Genomic DNA, 20,633 nt, shown 5'->3' on the forward strand with positions numbered 1-20,633 from the left:
AGAGGTCAGAGACACCGCTAACCACCCTGTGGTCACGTGTCAGTCCCCTGCAGCAAAGCATTCTCCAGTCTCGATGTCAGCAGTGCCACCGTTGAGAAACCCTGAGTTAGGGGCATTTGCTGCAGTAATTATGGGTGAAATGGTTGCCAACCAGTGTTCTTGGCCTCCTCAACCAACAGAAATTGATGAAGAGGCCAGACCAGAAATTCAGGCAAGAATTTCGTGGGGCTCCTGCTGCAGCAGCAGGGAGTGATAACAAGTAGCAGGTTCCCGGAGGGTGATGGGAAGCGAGCTGGTTCCTTGTATGGGGTGAGGGAAGGGGTGTGACCAGGGGTCGGGCTGGAGGAGTGGCTTAGGTGGTTTGTCCACCTCTTTGGTGGTGACGTGTGCAAGTTGCATGTGCAGTACCCTGCTTTTGCTCCTGGCTCTTCAGAAGTGGCTGCTGGGTTTTGGATCTTTTTGTATCTTTTTGTCCGAAATTTGCTCCAACTGTGTATGCATGCAGTTGTTTGTAGTCATTTACAATTTCTTTGTATTTTATTACTTGAGACTTTTGTTTGGGTACAAGCACTGCAGCAAAGGGTCCCAGGTCTTAGCCTGCCTCAAAATCATCTGATGTCTGGGGTTTTCTTTTAATAATCAGCACACATGCAAATAAAATAGGGACCAGAGTAGGTGAAATGAAATGAGAATATTGTATGTTTTTGAAGGTGTGCAGGAGTTCATTGTACTCCTGTACCACTTCTGCACATATGAAAAATTTCATATTAAAAATTTTAAAAATAGAGCTTCTCTGGTGGCTCAGTGGTAAATAATTCGCCTGCCAATGCAGGAGACATGTGTTCGACCCTTGGTCCTGGAAGATCCCACATGCCACAGAGCAACTAAAGCCCAGGAACCACAACTACTGGGCCCTCATGCTGCAGTTACTGAAGCCTGCACGCTCTAGAGCCTGTGCTCTGCAACAGGAGAAGCCATCACAATGAGAAGCCCGTGTACCACAACCAGAGAGTAGCCCCTGCTTGCCACAACTAGAGAAAATCCCACATAGAAATGAAGACCCAGCATAGCCAAAAATAAATAAGTAAAATTATTAAATCATTAAAAATGTTGGAGAACTCTTCCCCCCGCCCTCAAATGCTGGAGAGAAAGGTAACTACGGAGGGCTTGAGGACAGCAAAGAATGAATCTAATTGAATGTGTCATTCAGTTCAGTTCAGTTCAGTCGCTCAGTCGTGTCCTACTCTCCGCGACCCCATGAATCACAGCACGCCAGGCCTCCCTGTCCATCACCAACTCCTGGAGTGCACTCAAACTCATGTCCATAGAGTCAGTGATGCCATCCAGCCATCTCATTCTCTGTCGTCCCCTTCTCCTCCCGCCCCCAACCTTTCCCAGCATCAGAGTCTTTTCCAGTGAGTCAACTCGTCGCATGAGGTGGCCAAAGCATTGGAGTTTCAGCTTTAGCATCAGTCCTTCCAATGAACACCCAGGATTGATCTCCTTTAGAATGGACTGGTTGGATCTCCTTGCAGTCCAAGGGACTCTCAAGAGTCTTCTCCAGCAACACAGTTCAAAAGAATCAATTCTTCGGCGCTCAGCTTTCTTCACAGTCCAACTCTCACATCCATCCGTGACCACGGGAAAAACCATAGCCTTGACTAGACGGACCTTTGTTGGCAAAGTAATGTCTCTGCTTTTTAATATACTGTCTAGGTTGGTCATAACTTTCCTTCCAAGGAGTAAGCGTCTTTTAATTTCATGGCTGCAATCAGCATCTGCAGTGATTTTGGAGCCCAAAAAAATAAAGTCTGACACTGTTTTTCCACTGTTTTTCCATCTATTTCCCATGAAGTGATGGGACCAGATGTCATGATCTTTGTTTTCTGAATGTTGAGCTTCAAGCCAACCTTTTCACTCTCCTCTTTCACTTTCATCAAGAGGCTTTTGAGTTCCTCTTCACTTTCTGCCATAAGGGTAGTGTTATCTGCATATCTGAGGTTACTGATATTTCTCCCAGCAATCTTGATTCCAGCTTGTGCTTCTTCCAGCCCAGCGTTCCTCATGATGTACTCTGCATATAAGTTAAATAAGCAAGGTGACAATATACAGCCTTGACGTACTCCTTTTCCTATTTGGAACCAGTCTGTTGTTCCATGTACAGTTCTGACTGTTGCTTCCTGACCTGCATACAGGTTTCTCAAGAGGCAGGTCAGGTGGTCTGGGATTCCCATCTCTTTCAGAATGTTCCACAGTTTATTGTGATCCACACAGTCAAAGGCTTTGGCATAGTCAATGAAGCAGAAATAGATGTTTTTCTGGAACTCTCTTGCTTTCTCCATGATCCAGAGGATGTTGGCAATTTGATCTCTGGTGCTTCTGCCTTTTCTAAAACCTGCTTGAACATCTGGGAGTTCACGGTTCACATATTGCTGAAGCCTGGCTTGGAGAATTTTGAGCATGACTTTACTAGCGTGTGAGATGAGTGCAATTGTGTGGTAGTTTGAACATTCTTTGGCATTACCTTTCTTTGGGATTGGAATGAAGACTGACCTTTTCCAGTCCTCGGGCCACTGCTGAGATTTCAAAATTTGCTGGCATATTGAGTGCAGCACTTTCACAGCATCATCTTTCAAGATTTGAAATAGCTCAACTGGAATTCTATCACCTCCACTAGCTTTGATCCTAGTGATGCTTTTTAAGGCCCACTTGACTTCACATTCCAAGATGTCTGACTCTAGGTCAGTGATCACATTATCGTGACTATCTTGGTCGTGAAGATCTTGTTTGTACAGTTCTTCTGTGTATTCTTGCCACCTCTTCTTAATATCTTCTGCTTCTGTTAGGTCCATACCATTTCTGTCCTTTATCGAGTCCATCTTTGCGTGAAATGTTCCCTTGGAATCTCTAATTTTCTTGAAGAGTTCTTTTGTTTTTCCTATTCTGTTGTTTTCCTCTATTTCTTTGCATTGATCACTGAGGAAGGCTTTCTTATCTCTCCTTGCTATTCTTTGGAACTCTGCATTCAGATGCTTATATCTTTCCTTTTCTCCTTTGCCTTTTGCTTCTCTTCTTTTCACAGCTATTTGTAAGGCCTCCTCAGACAGCCATTTTGCTTTTTTGCATTTCTTTTCCATGGGGATGGTCTTGGTCCCTGTCTCCTGTACAATGTCACGAAACTCCGTCCAGAGTTCATCAGGCACTCTATCTATCAGATCTAGTCCCTTAAATCTATTTCTCACTTCCACTGTATAACCATAAGGGATTTGATTTAGGTCATATCTGAATGGTCTAGTGGTTTTCCCTACTTTTTTAAATTTAAGTCTGAATTTCGCAATAAGGAGTTCATGAGCTGAGCCACAGTCAGCTCCTGGTCTTGTTTTTGCTAACTGTATAGAGCTTCTCCGTCTTTGGCTGCAAAGAATATAATCAATCTGATTTCGGTGTTGACCATCTGGTGATGTCCACGTGTGTAGAGTCTTCTCTTGTGTTGTTGGAAGAGGGTGTTTGCTATGACCAGTGCATTCTCTTGACAAAACTCTATTAACCTTTGCCCTGCTTCATTCCGTGCTCCAAGGCCAAATTTGCCTGTTACTCCAGGTGTTTCTTGACTTCCTACTTTTTGCATTCCAGTTCCCTATAATTAAAAGGACATCTTTTTTGGGTGTTAGTTCTAAAAGGTCTTCATAGAACCGTTCAACTTCGGCTTCTTCAGCGTTACTGGTTGGGGCATAGACCTGGATTACTGTAATATTGGATGGTTTGCCTTGGAAACGAACAGAAATCATTCTGTCGTTTTTAAGATTGCATCCAAGTACTGCATTTCGGACTCTCTTGTTGACCATGATGGCTACTCCATTTCTTCTAAGGGATTCCTGCCCACAGTAGTAGATATAATGGTCATCTGAGTTAAATTCACCCATTCCAGTCCATTTTAATTCACTGATTCCTAGAATGTCTATGTTCACTCTTGCCATCTCCTGTTTGACCACTTCCAATTTGCCTTGATTCATGGACCTAACATTCCAGGTTCCTATGCAATATTGCTCTTTACAGCGCCGGACCTTGCCTCTATCACCAGTAACATCCACAACTGGGTATTGGTTTTGCTTTTGCTCCATTCCTTCAATCCTTCTATAGTTATTTCTCCACTGATCTCCTGTAGCATACTGGGCACCTACCGACCTGGGGAATTCCTCATTCAATATCCTATCATTTTGCCCTTTGATACTGTTCATGGGGTTCTCAAGGCAAGTATACTGAAGTGGTTTGCAATTCCCTTCTCCAGTGGACCACATTTGGCTGTGGTCCATGTGATCAGATCGACTAGTTTCCTGTGATTATGATTTCAATGTGTCTGCCCTCTGACGCCCCCTCGCAATACCTTCCGTCTTATTTGGGTTTCTCTTACCTTGGGCATGGGATATCTCTTCACAGCTGCTCCAAGAAAGTGCAGCTGCTGCACCTTACCTTGGATGAGGGGTATCTCCTCAAGGCCGCCCCCCTGACCTTGAACGTGGAGTAGCTCCTCTCGGCCCTTCTGCGCCCGCGCAGCCACCGCCTATTGGACGTGGGGTAGCTCCTCTCGGCCGCCGGCCCTGACCTCAGGCGTCGGGTAGCTCCTCCGGCCCGTGGCGCCGCACTTCCTCTGCAGGGTGAGCCCGCTCTGCAGCAGCGCCCTTTGGTCCCACAGCCATGGCCGTGGAGGCACCGCCAGCTGCTGCCACCCCTGGTCTAGGTAATTCAAGGGGAAATGTGCTGGAAGGGAAAGTTGTTGGGGTCTAGAGCACGGAGGTTCCAGGAAATGGAAGCCCATGAATTATTGTTCAAGTATGTTCTGGGGGCCTCCATCTGTGCCCTAAACTGAATGTATCTACACCCAGAGAATTATAGTTTTGACTAGTTACACTCTGAAAAGACTCTCTTTGAGTGTTTCCATCCTATATATTTCACAGGTTGCTCTGTACCTAGACCAAGAGGGATAGGGGAAACAAAGTGACATTGCAGTGTTAGAAGGCTGGTTGGAGTGTGATCCAGAATTGAGAGAAGGCATCTCTAAAAGTGTAATCTTGTGGGAAAGCATAAGTTGCTTACAAAAGCTTTATAGTAAGCAGCCTATAGGAGCATGGCCCTTGAGAAAGGCGAGATTCAGACTGAGTGCACAACTCCATCAAGATCTTGTATCTGCCCCCAGAGAGGAAATCTGCTTAGCTGTGGCTAGCCCAGCCCTAGCATCCTTGAGACTGATCAATTAAAGCATACTTCATCGCTGCTTGGCCTTTTGGCTAGGATCAAATGTAATATCTGTTCTTATCAGATTAAAGCATACTTCAGTGATGCTAAAACTTCCATATTCATTTTCTTTGAAGACGCCATAGTAAAAACTGATCACCAGCCAAGTCAGCATTACCTAAAAGTCTCTTTATAACTGTCTGGGGAACCAAACATGTCAGATAATTCTTTATCTACTCAAGTCTGTTGGAAGCTAGATCCAGTTTGTCTTCTTTTTGCATTTTGTATACAGTTGTCTGGACTGTATACTGTCTGGACAAGTTACATCTGACCATTTTCTACTCAGAGGGGTGACAGTGAGGGGGCTTGCCTGAGGCTCCAGGAGATGTTTTCATGGGCTAAATTACTTATGTGTATGTAGTAGCTAGCTCTTCTTACCTTTCCTCTAATTTATTCTCTTGGTTCATTCCCATGAGATCTCTGATACTGGAAATCTTGCTCTTCTTTCTGTTGCAACCTTTTTCTGTTGGAGTTGTTCTCTTTGTAAGAGTCACTCATTGATATTCTTAAAAATCTCTGCTCTTGCATCATTTGTCCCATTTTTGCCATGCCTTCTGTTAATCCATGTCTTCTATGTTTCTGTTATCACTTCCTTGAAATTTGTCATGTTAACTATTGTAGACTTGTCCTTTAGAGGTTCCTAACATCGACCTCTACCAACCATCGCTGTTAAAACGATCGTTATCAGTCTCAGGTGCTGACACCAGCCCAGCACTGTCAAACTCTAATAATCCCTTCTGTCAATCCAGTCCAGGATTTTCCTCCATTCAAGGTCCAGCCGGAATTTCACTTGTATTTACTTCCTAGCCTCATTACCCACAGCTTTCTTGGGCTACTGTTCCCTGGCTTTTCTAAAGAAGCGCTCATCTCCACTCCAGCCCGTGAAGACACCTTTTAACTAACTCTAGAGAAACAATCACCTCCATGACGCACTCCTGCAGGAACACACAAAACTCACTGAACCCACTTTGGCAGCACATGGTGGCCATCACTCTGTTTTCTCACTCTCCACTTCTCACAGCCTCATCTTGACCTCTGAATGACACAAATAGCCTCCTCTTCACTTATCTTGCAGTTCTGTCTTCATCATGGAGATAAATGCGATCACACTGGTGCCTCAGATTTTGAGGAACTAGAAGACAGCTGATTTGGGGATAGTCTTCCTTTTAGATTTAAATGTAGTATCTAATTAATCAATTGACTACTTTTTTTTAAGATGTGTGACACCATGCTAGATAGAATGAAGTTGAAAATGTCTTTGATTTACTATCATTGAATGCCCACTGTGTTCCAGGCCCAGTTCTGATTCATGATACCATCACATGATATTTATTTATGTGCCTTTGTCCTGACATTTATGTTGTCTGTTATTCCTCTTCTAACTCTGCCACACACAACCTAGCACCAGTGTCTAACCCATAGTGATGAATAAAAGTCAGGGAAGTTTCATGAGCTATACCTAAATTCAGGTTTTTGTTTTTAATGTGCCAGTTCTTCATGACTAAATTGAGTATTCTATAGAGTTTCCTGTAGTGGCATATGGTATGAAATAGCCTATTAGGTCTAAGAAATTATCCCACACCTAAGGTTCTTGTTCATTCGTTACTTTCACAATATAGATATGAAACCTTGAATTGGGACAGATAGGTAACTGTTCTCGATGGTTGGTATGTAATGGTGAACACAGTGTCTTCTTTCCCCTCATGGAGCTTGTGTCCAGTGGGAAAAGCAGATGATCACCACTAGATCAAAATGAGAAAAATCTTTTGCATTTTAAATATTAATGTGTTTTATTTTGTATGCTGGAAAGTTAAAAGTTTGAATGGGATAAATGGAGCTCAGTGGGATGTGTTAGAAAGAAGTAGGGTCAAGGGGATGAATCCATTTACCTTTTCTTGTTGTTTTTTTTTTTTTTTTAATTCGTGAATGTTTTTGAAGACAGTACACCTCACCCCCAGCTTCTAATGAATGTCAAGTTTTTAAAAAGGAGAGGATTTATAGGAGAGAGATTAACTACAGTTTTTAAAATAGCTCTTTGTTTCTGAAAGCCTTGTTCTGCCATCTTATAACTGGGTGGTGGTGGGAGGGAGGCCCTCCAGGACATACTTGTGTAGCCCCTGCCACTAAAGAGAATGTGCCCTGATGTGACCTCAAGCATAGGCTGACTTATTTAAAAAATATACAGGGAAAACTTCATCCTGTTTTTTTAGTGGCTTTTATCAACAAACAGATCTAATATATGACTTCTTATTGGCCATTATTGAATTGATGATTGCTCTATCAGAAAATATTAGTATAAGCACTTATTAACATATTTTTCAGACAGAACAATCTCTACTTTTAAAGCCTCTTCATTTAACTCAAACATACAGTAGCTTCTTCATGGCCTGTTCTATGCCAGGTGCTCTCTTTGTAAGAGCTATATCCTAGTTGTTTAATTATATATCTATTCAGCATGCGTTTATTGTGTACCTGCTCAGTGCCTGGCACTGTGCTGTGTTCTTAGGTACATTGTATACTTCCATCAGTGTAGATGCAAATCCAGTGATTTCATTGACCAATGAACACCTTTTTATATGGGGATCAAAAAAGGGGACTTTTTCCAATAGGTATAATAAAGAGGAGAATTAGCCCCTCCCCCCAATATGTGTGTATGCTTAGTTGCTCACTTGTGTCCGACTCTTTGCGACCCCATGGACTGCAGCTTGCCAGGCTCCTCTGTCCAGGTGGATTCCCCAGGCAAGAATACTGGAGTGCCTTGCCATTCTCTTCTTCAGGGGCTCTTCCCCACCCAGGGATTGAACCCAGGTCTCCTGCTTTGCAGGTCGATTCTTTACCACTGAGCCACCAGGGAAGCCTGATACAGATGTGGCATATGCTTGGTAGTCTTCAGCTTATGTAGTCTTTTAAAATCTGTCATCCAGATTTTGAGCTAGTTCTCTGTTCTTTCTAATGCTCATATTAGAGGTGCATTGAACCTTCTCGTTCTTTTTCTCCTGTCTCTTTGTCTCTGTGTATTGCATTCTATATGAGCACTTTTCCAACTGTTGTGTTCTTGCAGATCACCTGGGGATCTTTTTAGAATGCAAGTGTTGATTCATCAGTCATGGTGTAAGGCCTGTGATTCTTTATTTCTAGCCAACTCCCTGGTGATGCTGTCAGTCTACAGATCACACCTTGTGAAACATGGTTTCTTGTGATTTCCTCAGATCCTACTGCTAGTTCACTAATTTTGTCTTTAGCTGTGTCTGTTTAACAGTGAGTTTTAAACTTTAAATTCAGCAATCATACTGTAGATTCAGACACGCTCCCTGGGGCTACAGTTTTAATAGCCGTGCTGTTTCTTTGACCCTAAAGGGCTCTGGACAAGGGTGAGTATTCATCATTTTCTGGTGGGTTGAGAATTTCCAGTTCTCCCACTTCTCTTTGGCTTGAGGCTGTGATACTTTTCCCTGCCCACATGTGGCTCCCAGAAGCCCCTCTTTTCAGCATTTCCCGTTTTAGCCAACTGACTACCTGTCTAAAGGCTGATGTTCTTGGCTTTTCGTCTGTCCTGTGAATTTCTCACCTGTTGCCATCGGGGGTATTTCATGTTGACTTCTCCCTCTTATTGAAGCTTCCCTGGCCCTTGATCTAATCTTAACTACACAGGCTAGCCTTGAGCCTGATGGAGTTTAAAGAGGAATCTTATTTCATAGTACAGAATTTCTCAGTTGTAATTGTTTCACAGAGGGTGGCTCCTGCCCCTATATTAATCATACTCCTCACTCAGAAATTCTATTTCAGTCTCCCCAAGATAAATTAGTATATAGTAGAAAGGGAATTAAACTTCTGCTAAGAATGAAATGAAATGATTAACACAAACATGTGTGAGTGTGTCTGCCTTGTGCAGGAGAGAAGCATACTCAACACAGATTCTGCTGTATCCCGCTAGCCTTGTAACCATAGGATCTGTCGTAAACAGCTGCGTCATGTGGGCGATAATAATAGCAGGTAGTCTGTATGGAGTGTTTATTATATACCAAAAACTGTGCCAGTAACGCTTTATATAGATTTCTTTCATTTATACCTACTAGCAGCCCTTTGAGGGAGTTTTCTGTATGTTGAAACTGAGTTTCAGAGAGGTTAAGGGACTTTCTTTCCCAAGGTCACAGTGCTAGTAAGTGGTTTGAACCCACTTAGTCAAAGTATGTGCTACCAACCATGTTGCTTCCATATTAATATCATCTGCAAATCTCTCTCCGTATATTTCCTCAGTCTTTATCCGAGTTTCCTTATTTTTGAATGGGACACTTTTTTGTCCTCATGAAATGTAATTTCCATTAAACAGTGTTTTTTTTTTTTTTCCTTGAAAAAAAGATACTGGGTAATGGAAATCCAGTTGGATTTGAGCCCATGTTGATGGAAAGTACATATGGGATGGGGGCTGAAGCATTCAATAATTTTTCTTTCCATCACCTAACTTTTAAAGTATTAAGCAAGTAGTTTCTGACATTAACAGGGAAGATTTAAATTCTCTAAGAGCTTGGAGGTGCTAAATAATTTTCTGGAAGTGCACATATTACGTTTTCAGTCTCCTACCACATCTCAGTGCACCTGAAGCTCTGAGAATGTTCTTTTTGCATTTCCTGGGAGCTGCCAGACCTCCTCATTCTGGCTTCATCTCCTCCCCACTCCACATCCCTTCACTACTCCATCTCCTTTCCGATGCTACCTGCTGCTTCCGATGTTGTTGTCACTGGGGAACTTTGGAAACAGCCAGATTCTTTGGAGTCTGTAAGTGGAAAACAGACTGCTGCTCCTATCTGGCACTAAGCTTTGTCTAGAAAACAAGGAGTTAAAAAAGAAGCCTGGTCCAGGGAAGGGCTGTGACAACTGTCCTAGGGGGCGCTCTCGAGAGCTCTGTCCGTGACTCATGCTGCTCTGTCACTCAGATCAGCATTGGCCCCTGCCACGCAGGCAGCCAGGTGGGGTTACCGCCAGAGCACGCACAGAGCCGGGAGCATGAAGCCTGCACTGCGGGGGATGTGATGCCCAGCTCGCCTGCTCACCCAGCCTGTCTACCACAGACGCTTCAGCCTGCAGCCATGGTAACGCTTCTGGCCGGCTGCACCCCCGGGAGCCCACCACAATGGGCAGCCTCCTGGTGACTGATGGACCAGTGTCCACCTCCCCGACTGAGAGAGCTTAGTAGGTCCGCAGGAGGCGGAGAAGATGTAGGACATTCCTAGCTGGGAGTCATGCCTTAACGAGGTAGGACGCAGCTGTCCATCCACACCATCAGCGCGCAGGGTGCCGTACATCATCGGGAAGAACTTTGTTTGGCTGGCATTTCATTATGCTGATTAAACTGCGGTGGATTCATGGGGCGTGATCGAGTTGGGGAGGAGGGATAATGAACTTAAAAAAAAAAAGTGGTCCATAAGAGCTGCGAGTATACTCATCCGGATATGAATGGGCTAGACTGCAGTGCTATCCTCACAGGAGTTACGTACCTCCCAAACCCCCTCTCCTGCCCCTCCTTCCTCTCACTCCGGCTAATCCACGAAATGTAGAAACTCTACCTATCCCAATGATTAGCACTAAGTGTGAATGATTTAGATCTGTCTGGAAGAGGAAATAAATAGGTTTAGTTTCATCTGGCATGCCAGCAGCAGCCAGCTGATGCTCCATAGCAGCCTTCTGGAAATATCAGCAACGAGTTCCCCAAGTGCTTTCTTTCCATTCTACCAAGTGACCTGTTTGAGTTCACCCTTCAATTTCCCCCAGCAGGAAAGACACCCCGTCTGCGGGTTGGTGGCCATGTTGGCAGGGAAGGGGTTAAGCTCTTGTTGCTGTAAGAGCGGAGCAGAGGCTGGGTCTGCCTGTGTGTGAGCGAGATTGAAAGCAGGCGCTGCAGTGCCATCAGGAACACCGAAGGAGTGAGACGATTTTCTTCTCCGCAACAGTGTTGAATCCGTCTGAATTTTTCTCTCCCCCCAACCCCTTTCTTCTTGTTTTTTCTTTAACCAGCTCCTCCCCCCTTCGTTCCCACCCTCAAGTCTGATGATGACACCTCCAATTTTGATGAACCAGAGAAGAATTCGTGGGTTTCATCCTCTCCGTGCCAGCTGAACCCCTCAGGTTTCTCGGGCGAAGAACTGCCGTTTGTGGGGTTTTCGTATAGCAAGGCACTGGGAATTCTTGGTAGATCTGAGTAAGTGAAATTTTGACTTTTCTAAGGGACCTGCAGTGATACAAGGCATAGAGCCCAAAGGTGGTGGTGGTGGTGGCGGCAGTGGTGGTGGAGGAGGCAGGGTGGGGGGAGTGTGGTGGAGGAAAACTGTTAATCAGCCTGCATTTGAAGAGCAATTTACCTGGTTGGGCTTTGGTGGGGTAGACTGTTCGTATTCTCATTTTCTTGTGTTTAGAGGTACCTCTTCCTATTCATAGCATCATAATTGTCAGTTGGGTACTTTGGGTTAGTTTTTCAGTCTTTGGTCTTCTTTAGAGGGGAGGAGACAGTGGGAGATACCTAGCAGTGCAGATCCTCGGTGAAGGGAGAAATGTACAGGGCTGAGCTAAGCTGTCTATTTATCCATCTGTGTATCCCTCTGTCTCTCAGGTGGGTAGATGGAGGTTGCTATCTTGGCAGTGTTGAAAGAATCCTAAAATCTGTTTCTCATGAGGTAAGGGTTTCCTGATGGGGTTAGCTGAGCTGCAAGTGGCTGTACCAGAGCCCTGACAGAGGGATGGTGCTCATCGGCTCAAAGTCTGCTGCACGATCCAGGATCTGTCAGCTGAGCCTCTGAGCCAGCAAAGCACTGGTGGCCAGAGGGAGCCCCGTTACCGTGAGCCACCGGGCGGGCGTGTGATGTAGCCGAGTCATTGATTCACAGAAACTGGGCTTCACGGGGGAAAAAACAGACCAGGAGACTAGGAAATGGAAGTATAAATATCACTGTCAGCCTCTTGACACGATCGGTCTTTCTCCATTCTTGAAAAAAGCTAATGAAAAATGTGTTAGTCCAGCGCTTGGCAGTTGGAGGCGGCGGGAGGGGGTCCCTGGCTCCCAGCCTCCTGGATATTTGTCAGAAACGCAGTAGCTTCTGTGGATGTCAGAGCTCAGTGGCTTGCTTCATTCTCATGATCCGATGACATTTTGTGTTCAGGAGTGTGAGTTCCCCTGGAAGGTCTTGAACCAGATTGTGTTATGCCCCCTGAAGCCCCAGCTCCCTCACTTGGAGGCTCTTGGGGTAATGTCGGGTGATCAGTGGCTGCCCACTTAGAAAACAAGCAGAATTTGATTTTATCTTGGCAGCGTTTATTCCCGATTTGTTGTGCTTGTAGCTCCGATATCAATTTGAAGGGATGTCATGTGGGTTCTTGGATGGTGTCTCCCCATGGGTGCTATTTTGACAGTAACGTTCCTGAAAAGATTTCAGACATCTGGGGGTAACTGGGCACTTGATGAGACGTAGGGTTGTGGGCTGCAGTAGAATTTGAGAGAGCTCTTTGGGTTGAAAGAGACTGAGGTGACCCTTTCCTCCCTCCCTGGGGGCTTGCATTAAAACTCGGGGTTGGATTTTGGTAGTGGTGGCTGTACCTTGCTGGCTAATTTGCTCTGCAGCCCCGAAGCAATGTGGATCATGGGAGAAGAGGCAGAAAGCTCACTAGCTGTTGAATGTGCCATCAGATGGGTTTGAAACGGCCCAGCAGGGCTGGGAGGTTTTGCACTGGCATTGAAGAGCAGGGCAGAATTGGAGGCCTGCTGTTAAAGGATGCATAGTTAGTGGGCAGCTTAACCTTGACACGCACAGCGCACTGAAGGTCACCCATTGGACTGGACGGAGGTGCGTGGAGAGTTCTAGTTCTGCTCACCAGTGGGCTAGCCGGTTCAGAAAGAAAGCTTGCTTGGGGTGCTAACCAGTGATCTGAAAAACCAGGAAGGACTTGAGGGAATGAGATTTCAGGGGCAAAGGCAAAATGATGTGGGGGCTCTCAGGCGTTGCAATTAATCTGAAGCAGTGTGTGATTAATAGCCTATTTTTCAGGAAGACTGTAATTGCATCTTTTTGCTTCTCACAGAAGGCTCGGTTAAGGGAGCTCTCCAACAGGGGCGTCTCAGTATTAAGGCCCAGGCACTTGATAAATATTTGTGGATTTAATTTACTCATGATCCTTTCTCTCAGATTGTGTTTATATTGCTCACTGTATTTGAAGATAATGCTGTTTCACCTTTGGTAGTTCAAAATATATCTCTCGAGCATAAAATGAGCTTCCGTCCATGCCCATGACAGATGCTTAACAAGATCCTCATTAAAGTGTCCATGCAAACAAAACCGTGTATTACTTATCTGGACGATGTAATTGAAGTATTCCTGTCGGTGGGTGGGTGGTGTGGATCAGTGCCCTTTCCATGGTGATTTGGGAATGGAATCAGAAAGATTTCCTTTCATCTTATAATGTGATCTTGCTGCTAGATTTATTTATTCGGCCAGGGACACTATGGGTAAAACCTACAACATCATTTTAGAAATTCACCCCACCTGTTGGGCATCGGTGACCCAGGATGTATTGGATCATCATCATTAGAAATTCAGAAAAGATGCAATGCTGACATTACTTAGAAGCCCCTGCAGTTTTAATAACATATAATTGTTACAAAATTCATTTGGAGGTGGGAGGGGGACATTTTCTTGAGAGGCCACCATTGCCACCAGGGGCCTGAGGTTTCTCCAAAATTTTCTTCTCCTCCCCCTCCCTGTTTCAGCATGACAGGTTTTTGTTTACACACGTTGATTACCTGTGCTGTTACTCACTCTTCACACCACTGAGGAAACTGCAGATGCTGCTGTACTGTGTTGGAAAGAATTGACCCCAGATCGCTTGTCACTAATCTGAATGAAATGTTCAGAGGTGGAGCTGAATGAAAGAGGAATTTTCACAGAGACTGTGCAGTCAGAATGATTTTAATTATTGTGATCGCTCATCACTTTTTTAGGATCCTTTTTTGGGACCCCAAACTATTTTTAAGCCAGCCATTGAATGCATCATTTTAGGTTTACCAAGAATCTTTTTTTTCTCCTAAGATTTATTCATTTATTTTTGGCTGTAATGGGGTCTTTGTTGCCGCACTCAGGCTTTCTCTGGTTGAGGTGAGTGGGGGCTGTTCTTCATTGTCGTGTATGGGCTTCTCATTGTGGTGTCTTCTCTGGTTGCAGAGCATGGGCTCACGGCACTCAGGCTTCAGTAGTTGTGGCTTTGGACTCTAGAGTGCTGGCTCAGTAGTTGTGGCACAAAGGCTTAGTTGCTCCACGGCATGTGGCATCTTCCTAGACCAGGAATTGAACCTGTGTCTCTTGCATTGCAAGGCAGATTCTTAACCACTGGACCACTTGGGAAGCCCTGAAGTTTACTAAAAATCTTGATCCCAGCATTCTGAGTCTGAGCTGTAGTGATAGTTCCTTGCACTTGAGTTGGAGGGATTGGGAGAGAGCCTACAAACTAGTTCTGGTTGTGTCTTGGGTGGAATGATGGCAAAGTTCATGCTGGAGAGTGTGTGTCTGGTGCCTCTTTCTTTTTAACCAACAATAACCCAAACCAAACCCCCAAGCTGTGAATGCCTGGGTGTTCCTCTGAGCCTCTGTTTGCTTGAGTTTTACAGTGGAGGGGTAGTAACAGAAATCAGTGTGTTAAGGGATTAAAAATATAATGGATCTCAGCTCTCCTCCCTCCTCTGTCAGCATGGGGTATTTTTTTTTTTTTTTATGTCCCTCTCCTCCTTCCTAGAAGCAATACATTTCTGCAAACCTTTTGTATAAACTCTAGAAGGAAAAAGCCAGTTAGTTTTACATTTTGTGTTAGTTTTTGCACATGTTGGTTTTATGCTTTGGGAGAAGTTGGAAATCTTAGAGGACCAATGGGATCTAGATGAGACTGGAATCTGTGGGATGACAGTGTCTGAATGGGCTATTTTTAGGATGGGGGCTTTCTCTTTTGATTCAGGGCTTTTTCCTTTTGAGTGGATCTGAAAATTTATTCTTGGAACCAGCCATCCAAATACTGTGGAAGGGTGAAAAGTCTCTTCCACCAGTGCCTTTCTGGATTTTCAGAGAGCCATTTTGGGGTGCCTCTTCCTTGCTCTACTGGGGCCTCTTTCATGTCACTTTCTTCAACTGAAAGTGAGATACTTGCCTCTTAGGGCTGTTGGGAGGATGGTATGAAATAGGTAAAGTGCTTAATCTAGTCCACAGCACGTGGATAAGTCACACTGAATGTCCACTGTTATTTTTATTACTACTACACTAGTCTCTATATGAAAGATGTCCTTCTGTATATGTGAAGCCATGAGAAGAACTCAGCAATAATTATCATAGTCCAAAGTCATGCCAGACCAGAAACGCAGCTTCCCAGGCCCTGGGAACTTTCTGCTGGAGCTGCTTGAACATCCTGATCCACCACAAGTTGATATGCAGCTCCCATATCCCTGCAGGTTAAAGGTGGCTTTTGGGGTGGGGTGGTGGGGGCCAGAATTTGAAGGCCCAGCCCCGGAATGGGTTCCTTCCCATCCATTTGAACAATTCCATATGTGTGGAATACATCATGGGATACAGGGCAAACACCTTGACTGAGAGTATCATGCAAGCACTGGATGTTGAAGTACTTTAGGAGCATTAGGACGGTAAGGCAGAAAGTCTTAATGTGGAAACCACTTAACAGGTTATGCCGATTCCGTTTTTGCCAAAGTCCAGTGATGATCTTTGTTCGAATGTCGGTTTCCCCACAAGGGCTGTGATCTGAAAGGCAAGGCTGGGGCTTATTCATCCTGGTTTTCCTGGAGCACAAGATAATATAGATTCTCAGAAAATAGGTGTGTTGGAATTGACTTTACAAGCAGACTAATGGAAGGTAGAGTATTTGCCTCAGCTTCTTAAAAGACAGTGGATTTGGGTGAGTGGGGAGGCACATGGAGAGAATTTCTGGTGGTCAGGGAGTCACTCATCCTTGCAGGGTACCAACTCTGTGCCAGGCTCTGCTCCAGTCACTTTACATAGGCTGACTCACTTAAACTATACAGCAGCTCCCAAGGAAGGCACCATCATCATTTCCATTCTACACGTGAGGAAACTGAGACATGGAGAGAGATTGAGCAACTCACTACAGGTCACGTAGCTCCCGGTGGCTCAGCTGAGACTTGAACCCGGGCAGAGTGGCTCTAGGGTCTCTTAGCCACTGTGCTAGGCTGCCAAATAAATGCAGTACATGAGAAATAGGGACATAGGTATGGGGTCTCCAGGTTCACATGCTTGTCAGAAGCAGATGCCTGTCGTGGGTGGTGACTGAACAGTGGGGGTGCGACAGGGTGGGATGAGAACTGATGGGCTGTAGAAAGGTTAGGTTTTGTTCTCAGTTTCTGAGAGTTTGTCAAGTAGGTAGGCTGCATAGCTCTTGGATGTTGATAACTTCTTCCTCTTTTCATTTAGAGTCTCTTGTGTCTGTGTGTGTGTGTGAGTACATGCACACACACACTCTCCCTGAGAGTTATTTGCTTGAGTGTAAACTTGGTGAGGACAGGGTACTGGTTCGACCTTGCCCTTCACTCTCCCTTAGGGTGGATCTCAGACAAAGCTGCTCAGAAAGCATTGTGGGTGAATCGATCCAAATCATTTTTAGGGTTGCTGCTCTCAGTTTGTTGATGACTCTGCGATCCATGCCTGCTCACATCTACGTTTGTATTTCACTGCCTCCTCCTGTCCATTTTGGGAAGACTTATTCCAGCAGGAGATGGCCCGGGCTCTCCAATCAGTCCTACTTAGTTTTTACTAAAATACTTGGTGAGGGGGACTCTTCGCTTAAAAACTTTGTTCCTTCCACCTCCAGCCCAGAGCTTTCTGTCATTGTACTTGCTTCTTCCCCATAGCGGACAGCCTTACCTGTGTTTCGATTGTTTGAACAGTAGCAGGATCTGCTCTGGTTCGTGAAGGTTTGCATCATCTGTACCTCCCAAATCAGTTACAGAACCCTCCCTAGCTTCCACCCATGGGCACTGCCCTTGAGTGCTCCGTGCTGTTTCCACTCCTCTGTCCTCTCGACCAGGTGCCTAACCCTTGCCTCCATGTTATTGTGCTGGGTTTTCTCCTCTTGCTTAATTTCTTCTCTCTCTTAGTCAAGCACATCTTGTTCTTGCCTTATTCTGCTCTCTATTTAGACTGTGCGTGCCTGCCTCGCAAGCCTGGCAGGCCCATTCTGCCGCCTTCTCATTTGTCTTAAAGATACCTTTAGGAAATCCAATCCAAACGATCCCAGCCCAGTCCTGAAGATTAGACTCCAGAAGACGTGTTGAATGCATTTTTTTGCTGGCCTACACATGCTGATTTGCATGGTTGCCTCGGATCCCTTAAGAAGACAGTAATTGACTAAACGGTGCTGTATGTTCCCAATCCCAGTGCCAGTTTGGCAACTGTCCCTTCTCCTAAGTGAATTTCTCCTGCTTCTCTCTGTTTTATTTGTCTTGCGTCTTCTGACCTCTCTCACCTTCCTTTCTCTGACAGGCTTCCTGAAAGAATAGCCTGCATTCAATGCTTCTTTTCCATCCTCTCCAACTTTATGGAAATCACTGTCTCAGAAGCCGCGGATTCCACCCAACCACTGAATTTGGTGGTTTCTGCCCTTCTCCCCACATGATCCATTAGTTGCTACATGTATCTGAAACTTTCTTCTCTTTTGCATTATGGGAACTTGGTTTTCCCTTCCTTCCACTTCACTGCCCTTCTCAGTCTTCCGTGGCTGTTTCAGGCCCTTGAAATGTTGCATTGTCCCCTAAACTCCACCTTCATTGTCTTTTTCGCCTGTTCTGGATGATCTCATTCAGTGCTTTGGCTGTAACTCTCACCTGCCCATGGACTTCCTCCCATTGTGCCCTGTTCATCACCGCCAGGATGTCCTACTAGCATCTCAACATCGCTGTCGCCAGCAGACTCACGGGCTCACTCAGTAAGCCACTTGGCAGGGGTTTTGTTTTCCTTATCTCATTTAAGGAACTACCACTGTTTCTACCTTTCTAGGCAAGAAAACTGAGTCATCTTAAACTGTTTTTCATCTCCCCCACCATCTCATCCGTTGCCAAGTTTTTAAGTTGTGCCTCTTGCGTCTATGCCCTTTTTTCTGTCCTCACTGCCACCGCTCGTTGATTTTTGCTTGGACTATTGCAGTAGCCTCCTGACTGATTCATCTGCCTCTGGTTTCCCTGGGCTAATCTGTCCTCTACAGAGGGTGGAATTCTCCCAAAGCACAAGTTGGATGATGTCATTCGCCTGCTCAGACCTTGTGGCATCACGATGTACAAAGAATTAATGACCACTCCCGAACTTGGCATTCATGCCTGGTGTGCTAAGACCCCAGCCTGCCTTCTCACTCACCCCTTCTTGTGCCCTGTTTGGCCAAGCTCCTCAACCCTCATTGAGCATGGGGACCATGTCTTCCACCCTTTGCATGAAATAGGACCTTGCCTCTGGCAGGCCTTCAATGAACATTTGTCAAATGGAATTAAAAGTGGTCAAGGATTATGCCAATTCTTCTGCACAGTTTATACAGCTGCTCATGGAATCTGTCATCTGTTGTGCGCCCAGAACTGTGCTGAATGGCTCTTCATATGTGTTTCATTAAGTCCTCACAATCTCACTGTAACTATGTGAGGTGGCTTTATTATTCCCATCCTACAGAGGAGGACTCCGAGGCTCAGCCAGATTTTGTAGGTAGTTACAGATCTGAGACTTAGACCCATAAGCTGTACCACTACACTGCCCTGCCTCTAACAACCCTGGCCCTGTTAGATCGTGTGGGATCAATGGATTAGCCTAATAATAAAGGTGAACGAGCTGACTTTACTGAGAATTCACTGTACCAGACATTCTTCTAAAGGCTTGACAAACATTTTCATGTAATTCCAGCGGTAACCCATAGTTTTACAGAGAAAGAAACTGACCAAGAAGCTTGGATTACTACTTAAGTTCACTTGCCATGCGTGTGGCAGAGGATGGCCATCTCTTCCAGCTTTAACTTTAGAGCTAATATAAGCATTATTCATTTATTTATTTTGGCTGCACTGGTTCTTTGTTGCTGCCTGGGCTTTTCTGCAGCTGGTCTACTCTGTAGTTGTAGTGCTTGGGCTTCTCATTGCTGTTGCTTCTTTTGTTGTGGAGCACAGGCTTGGTTGCTCTGAGGCATGTGGGACCTTCCTGGACCAAGGATGGAACCTGTGTCACCTGCATTGGCAGGTGTATTCTTTACTACTGAGCCACCAGGGAAGCCTAGCATTCTTTGTTTTGCAGGACCGACCGTTGCACAGTCATTGCAAGTCTAGGCTTTGGGATCAGGTGGATATAGACTCTACCCCCGCCGCCCCACTAGCTGTGTGAACAAGGCGTTTAACCTCTTAGCTTCGGTTCCCTTCTGTAGAAAGTGGGAGTTATTCTTGCCTGTGTGCTGGTTTGTTGTGGGGTCACTCAGAGTGTATAGTGGTTGGTGCCAGGAGCACAGTGAGTGTTCATTTCATGTTTGCTCTAGTTATTTAGGGGTGAAGATGGGCCCATGGGTGCTTTGGATTCTCTTCTCTTTCTCGCTTCTCTTTATAAAGACATCTTGCTGGTTTCTGCCCATTGAGACAATCAGGCTCCATGGGGGTGCCTGACAGATGTCCTGATATCTCCATCCAAGTTTTTACTCAGAATGGAGCCCGTGATTTATTAGTTGTAAAACACACCCCAGGCTCCTGTTAGGACCTACTTCCCTTAGAGTCTGAACTCGGTGCTGGGGGAGATGGACGTGCACTGTGTCCAGCCTGGGGGTCACGCACTCCTTCTCCCACCCTGTGCTAGAGCGTCCTCTGGATGGGACAGAGCATGTATCCTCATGACGCTGTTGTCCCAGAACCTATGCTGAGCACCTCCCGTGCAAGGACCAGAGAGCTTTCCCAAGCCAGCGTTGATCTGATGCACTTCTTATTTTGGATTTCTTTGACCCACTGAGACCTTTAAACTGAGACTGCCCAGGGCACAGAATTGCTTGGCACATCATTCATTCGTTTATTTGTTCATTCAGCAAATACATAGTTCTAAGCCTGTGGCATGGCTGAGAAAGACAGATAAGGTCCCTGCCTTCACAAAGCTAACATTCTGTGCAGGGAGACAGAGAGAGGATAAGTAAGTTCATGGATAAGAAAGTTTTCAGATGGTGGGAAGTGCTGTGAAGAAATCTGAACCTGGGTGGGGAATGGCTGGGAACCAGCACTTTTGTCCCCGAGGCCGGGACAAGCTTGTGGGTGTCCAGTGAACAGCAAGCTTGCTGAAGTAGCCAGAGCT

The 20,633-nt window shown here is 45.3% G+C and overlaps 1 protein-coding gene and 1 pseudogene across 3 annotated transcripts in view; both read left to right on the forward strand.

Annotated features, from left to right (window-relative positions):
* Positions 1-20,633, forward strand: part of CIT (citron rho-interacting serine/threonine kinase) — a 174,898-nt gene that overhangs the window by 59,983 nt on the left and 94,282 nt on the right. For all 3 annotated transcript variants that reach the window (XM_088828200.1, XM_088828201.1, XM_088828202.1), the window contains one exon: positions 11,305-11,488. In XM_088828200.1, coding sequence (XP_088684326.1) covers positions 11,305-11,488 — 184 coding nt within the window. The remainder of the gene's footprint in view (positions 1-11,304; positions 11,489-20,633) is intronic.
* LOC129542922 (U2 spliceosomal RNA) lies at positions 5,266-5,376 on the forward strand (annotated as a pseudogene).

Source organism: Moschus berezovskii, chromosome 19, assembly GCF_049115385.1.
Source record: "Moschus berezovskii isolate FMDL1 chromosome 19, NW_MosBer_1.0, whole genome shotgun sequence".
NCBI classification, from domain to species: Eukaryota; Metazoa; Chordata; class Mammalia; order Artiodactyla; family Moschidae; genus Moschus; species Moschus berezovskii.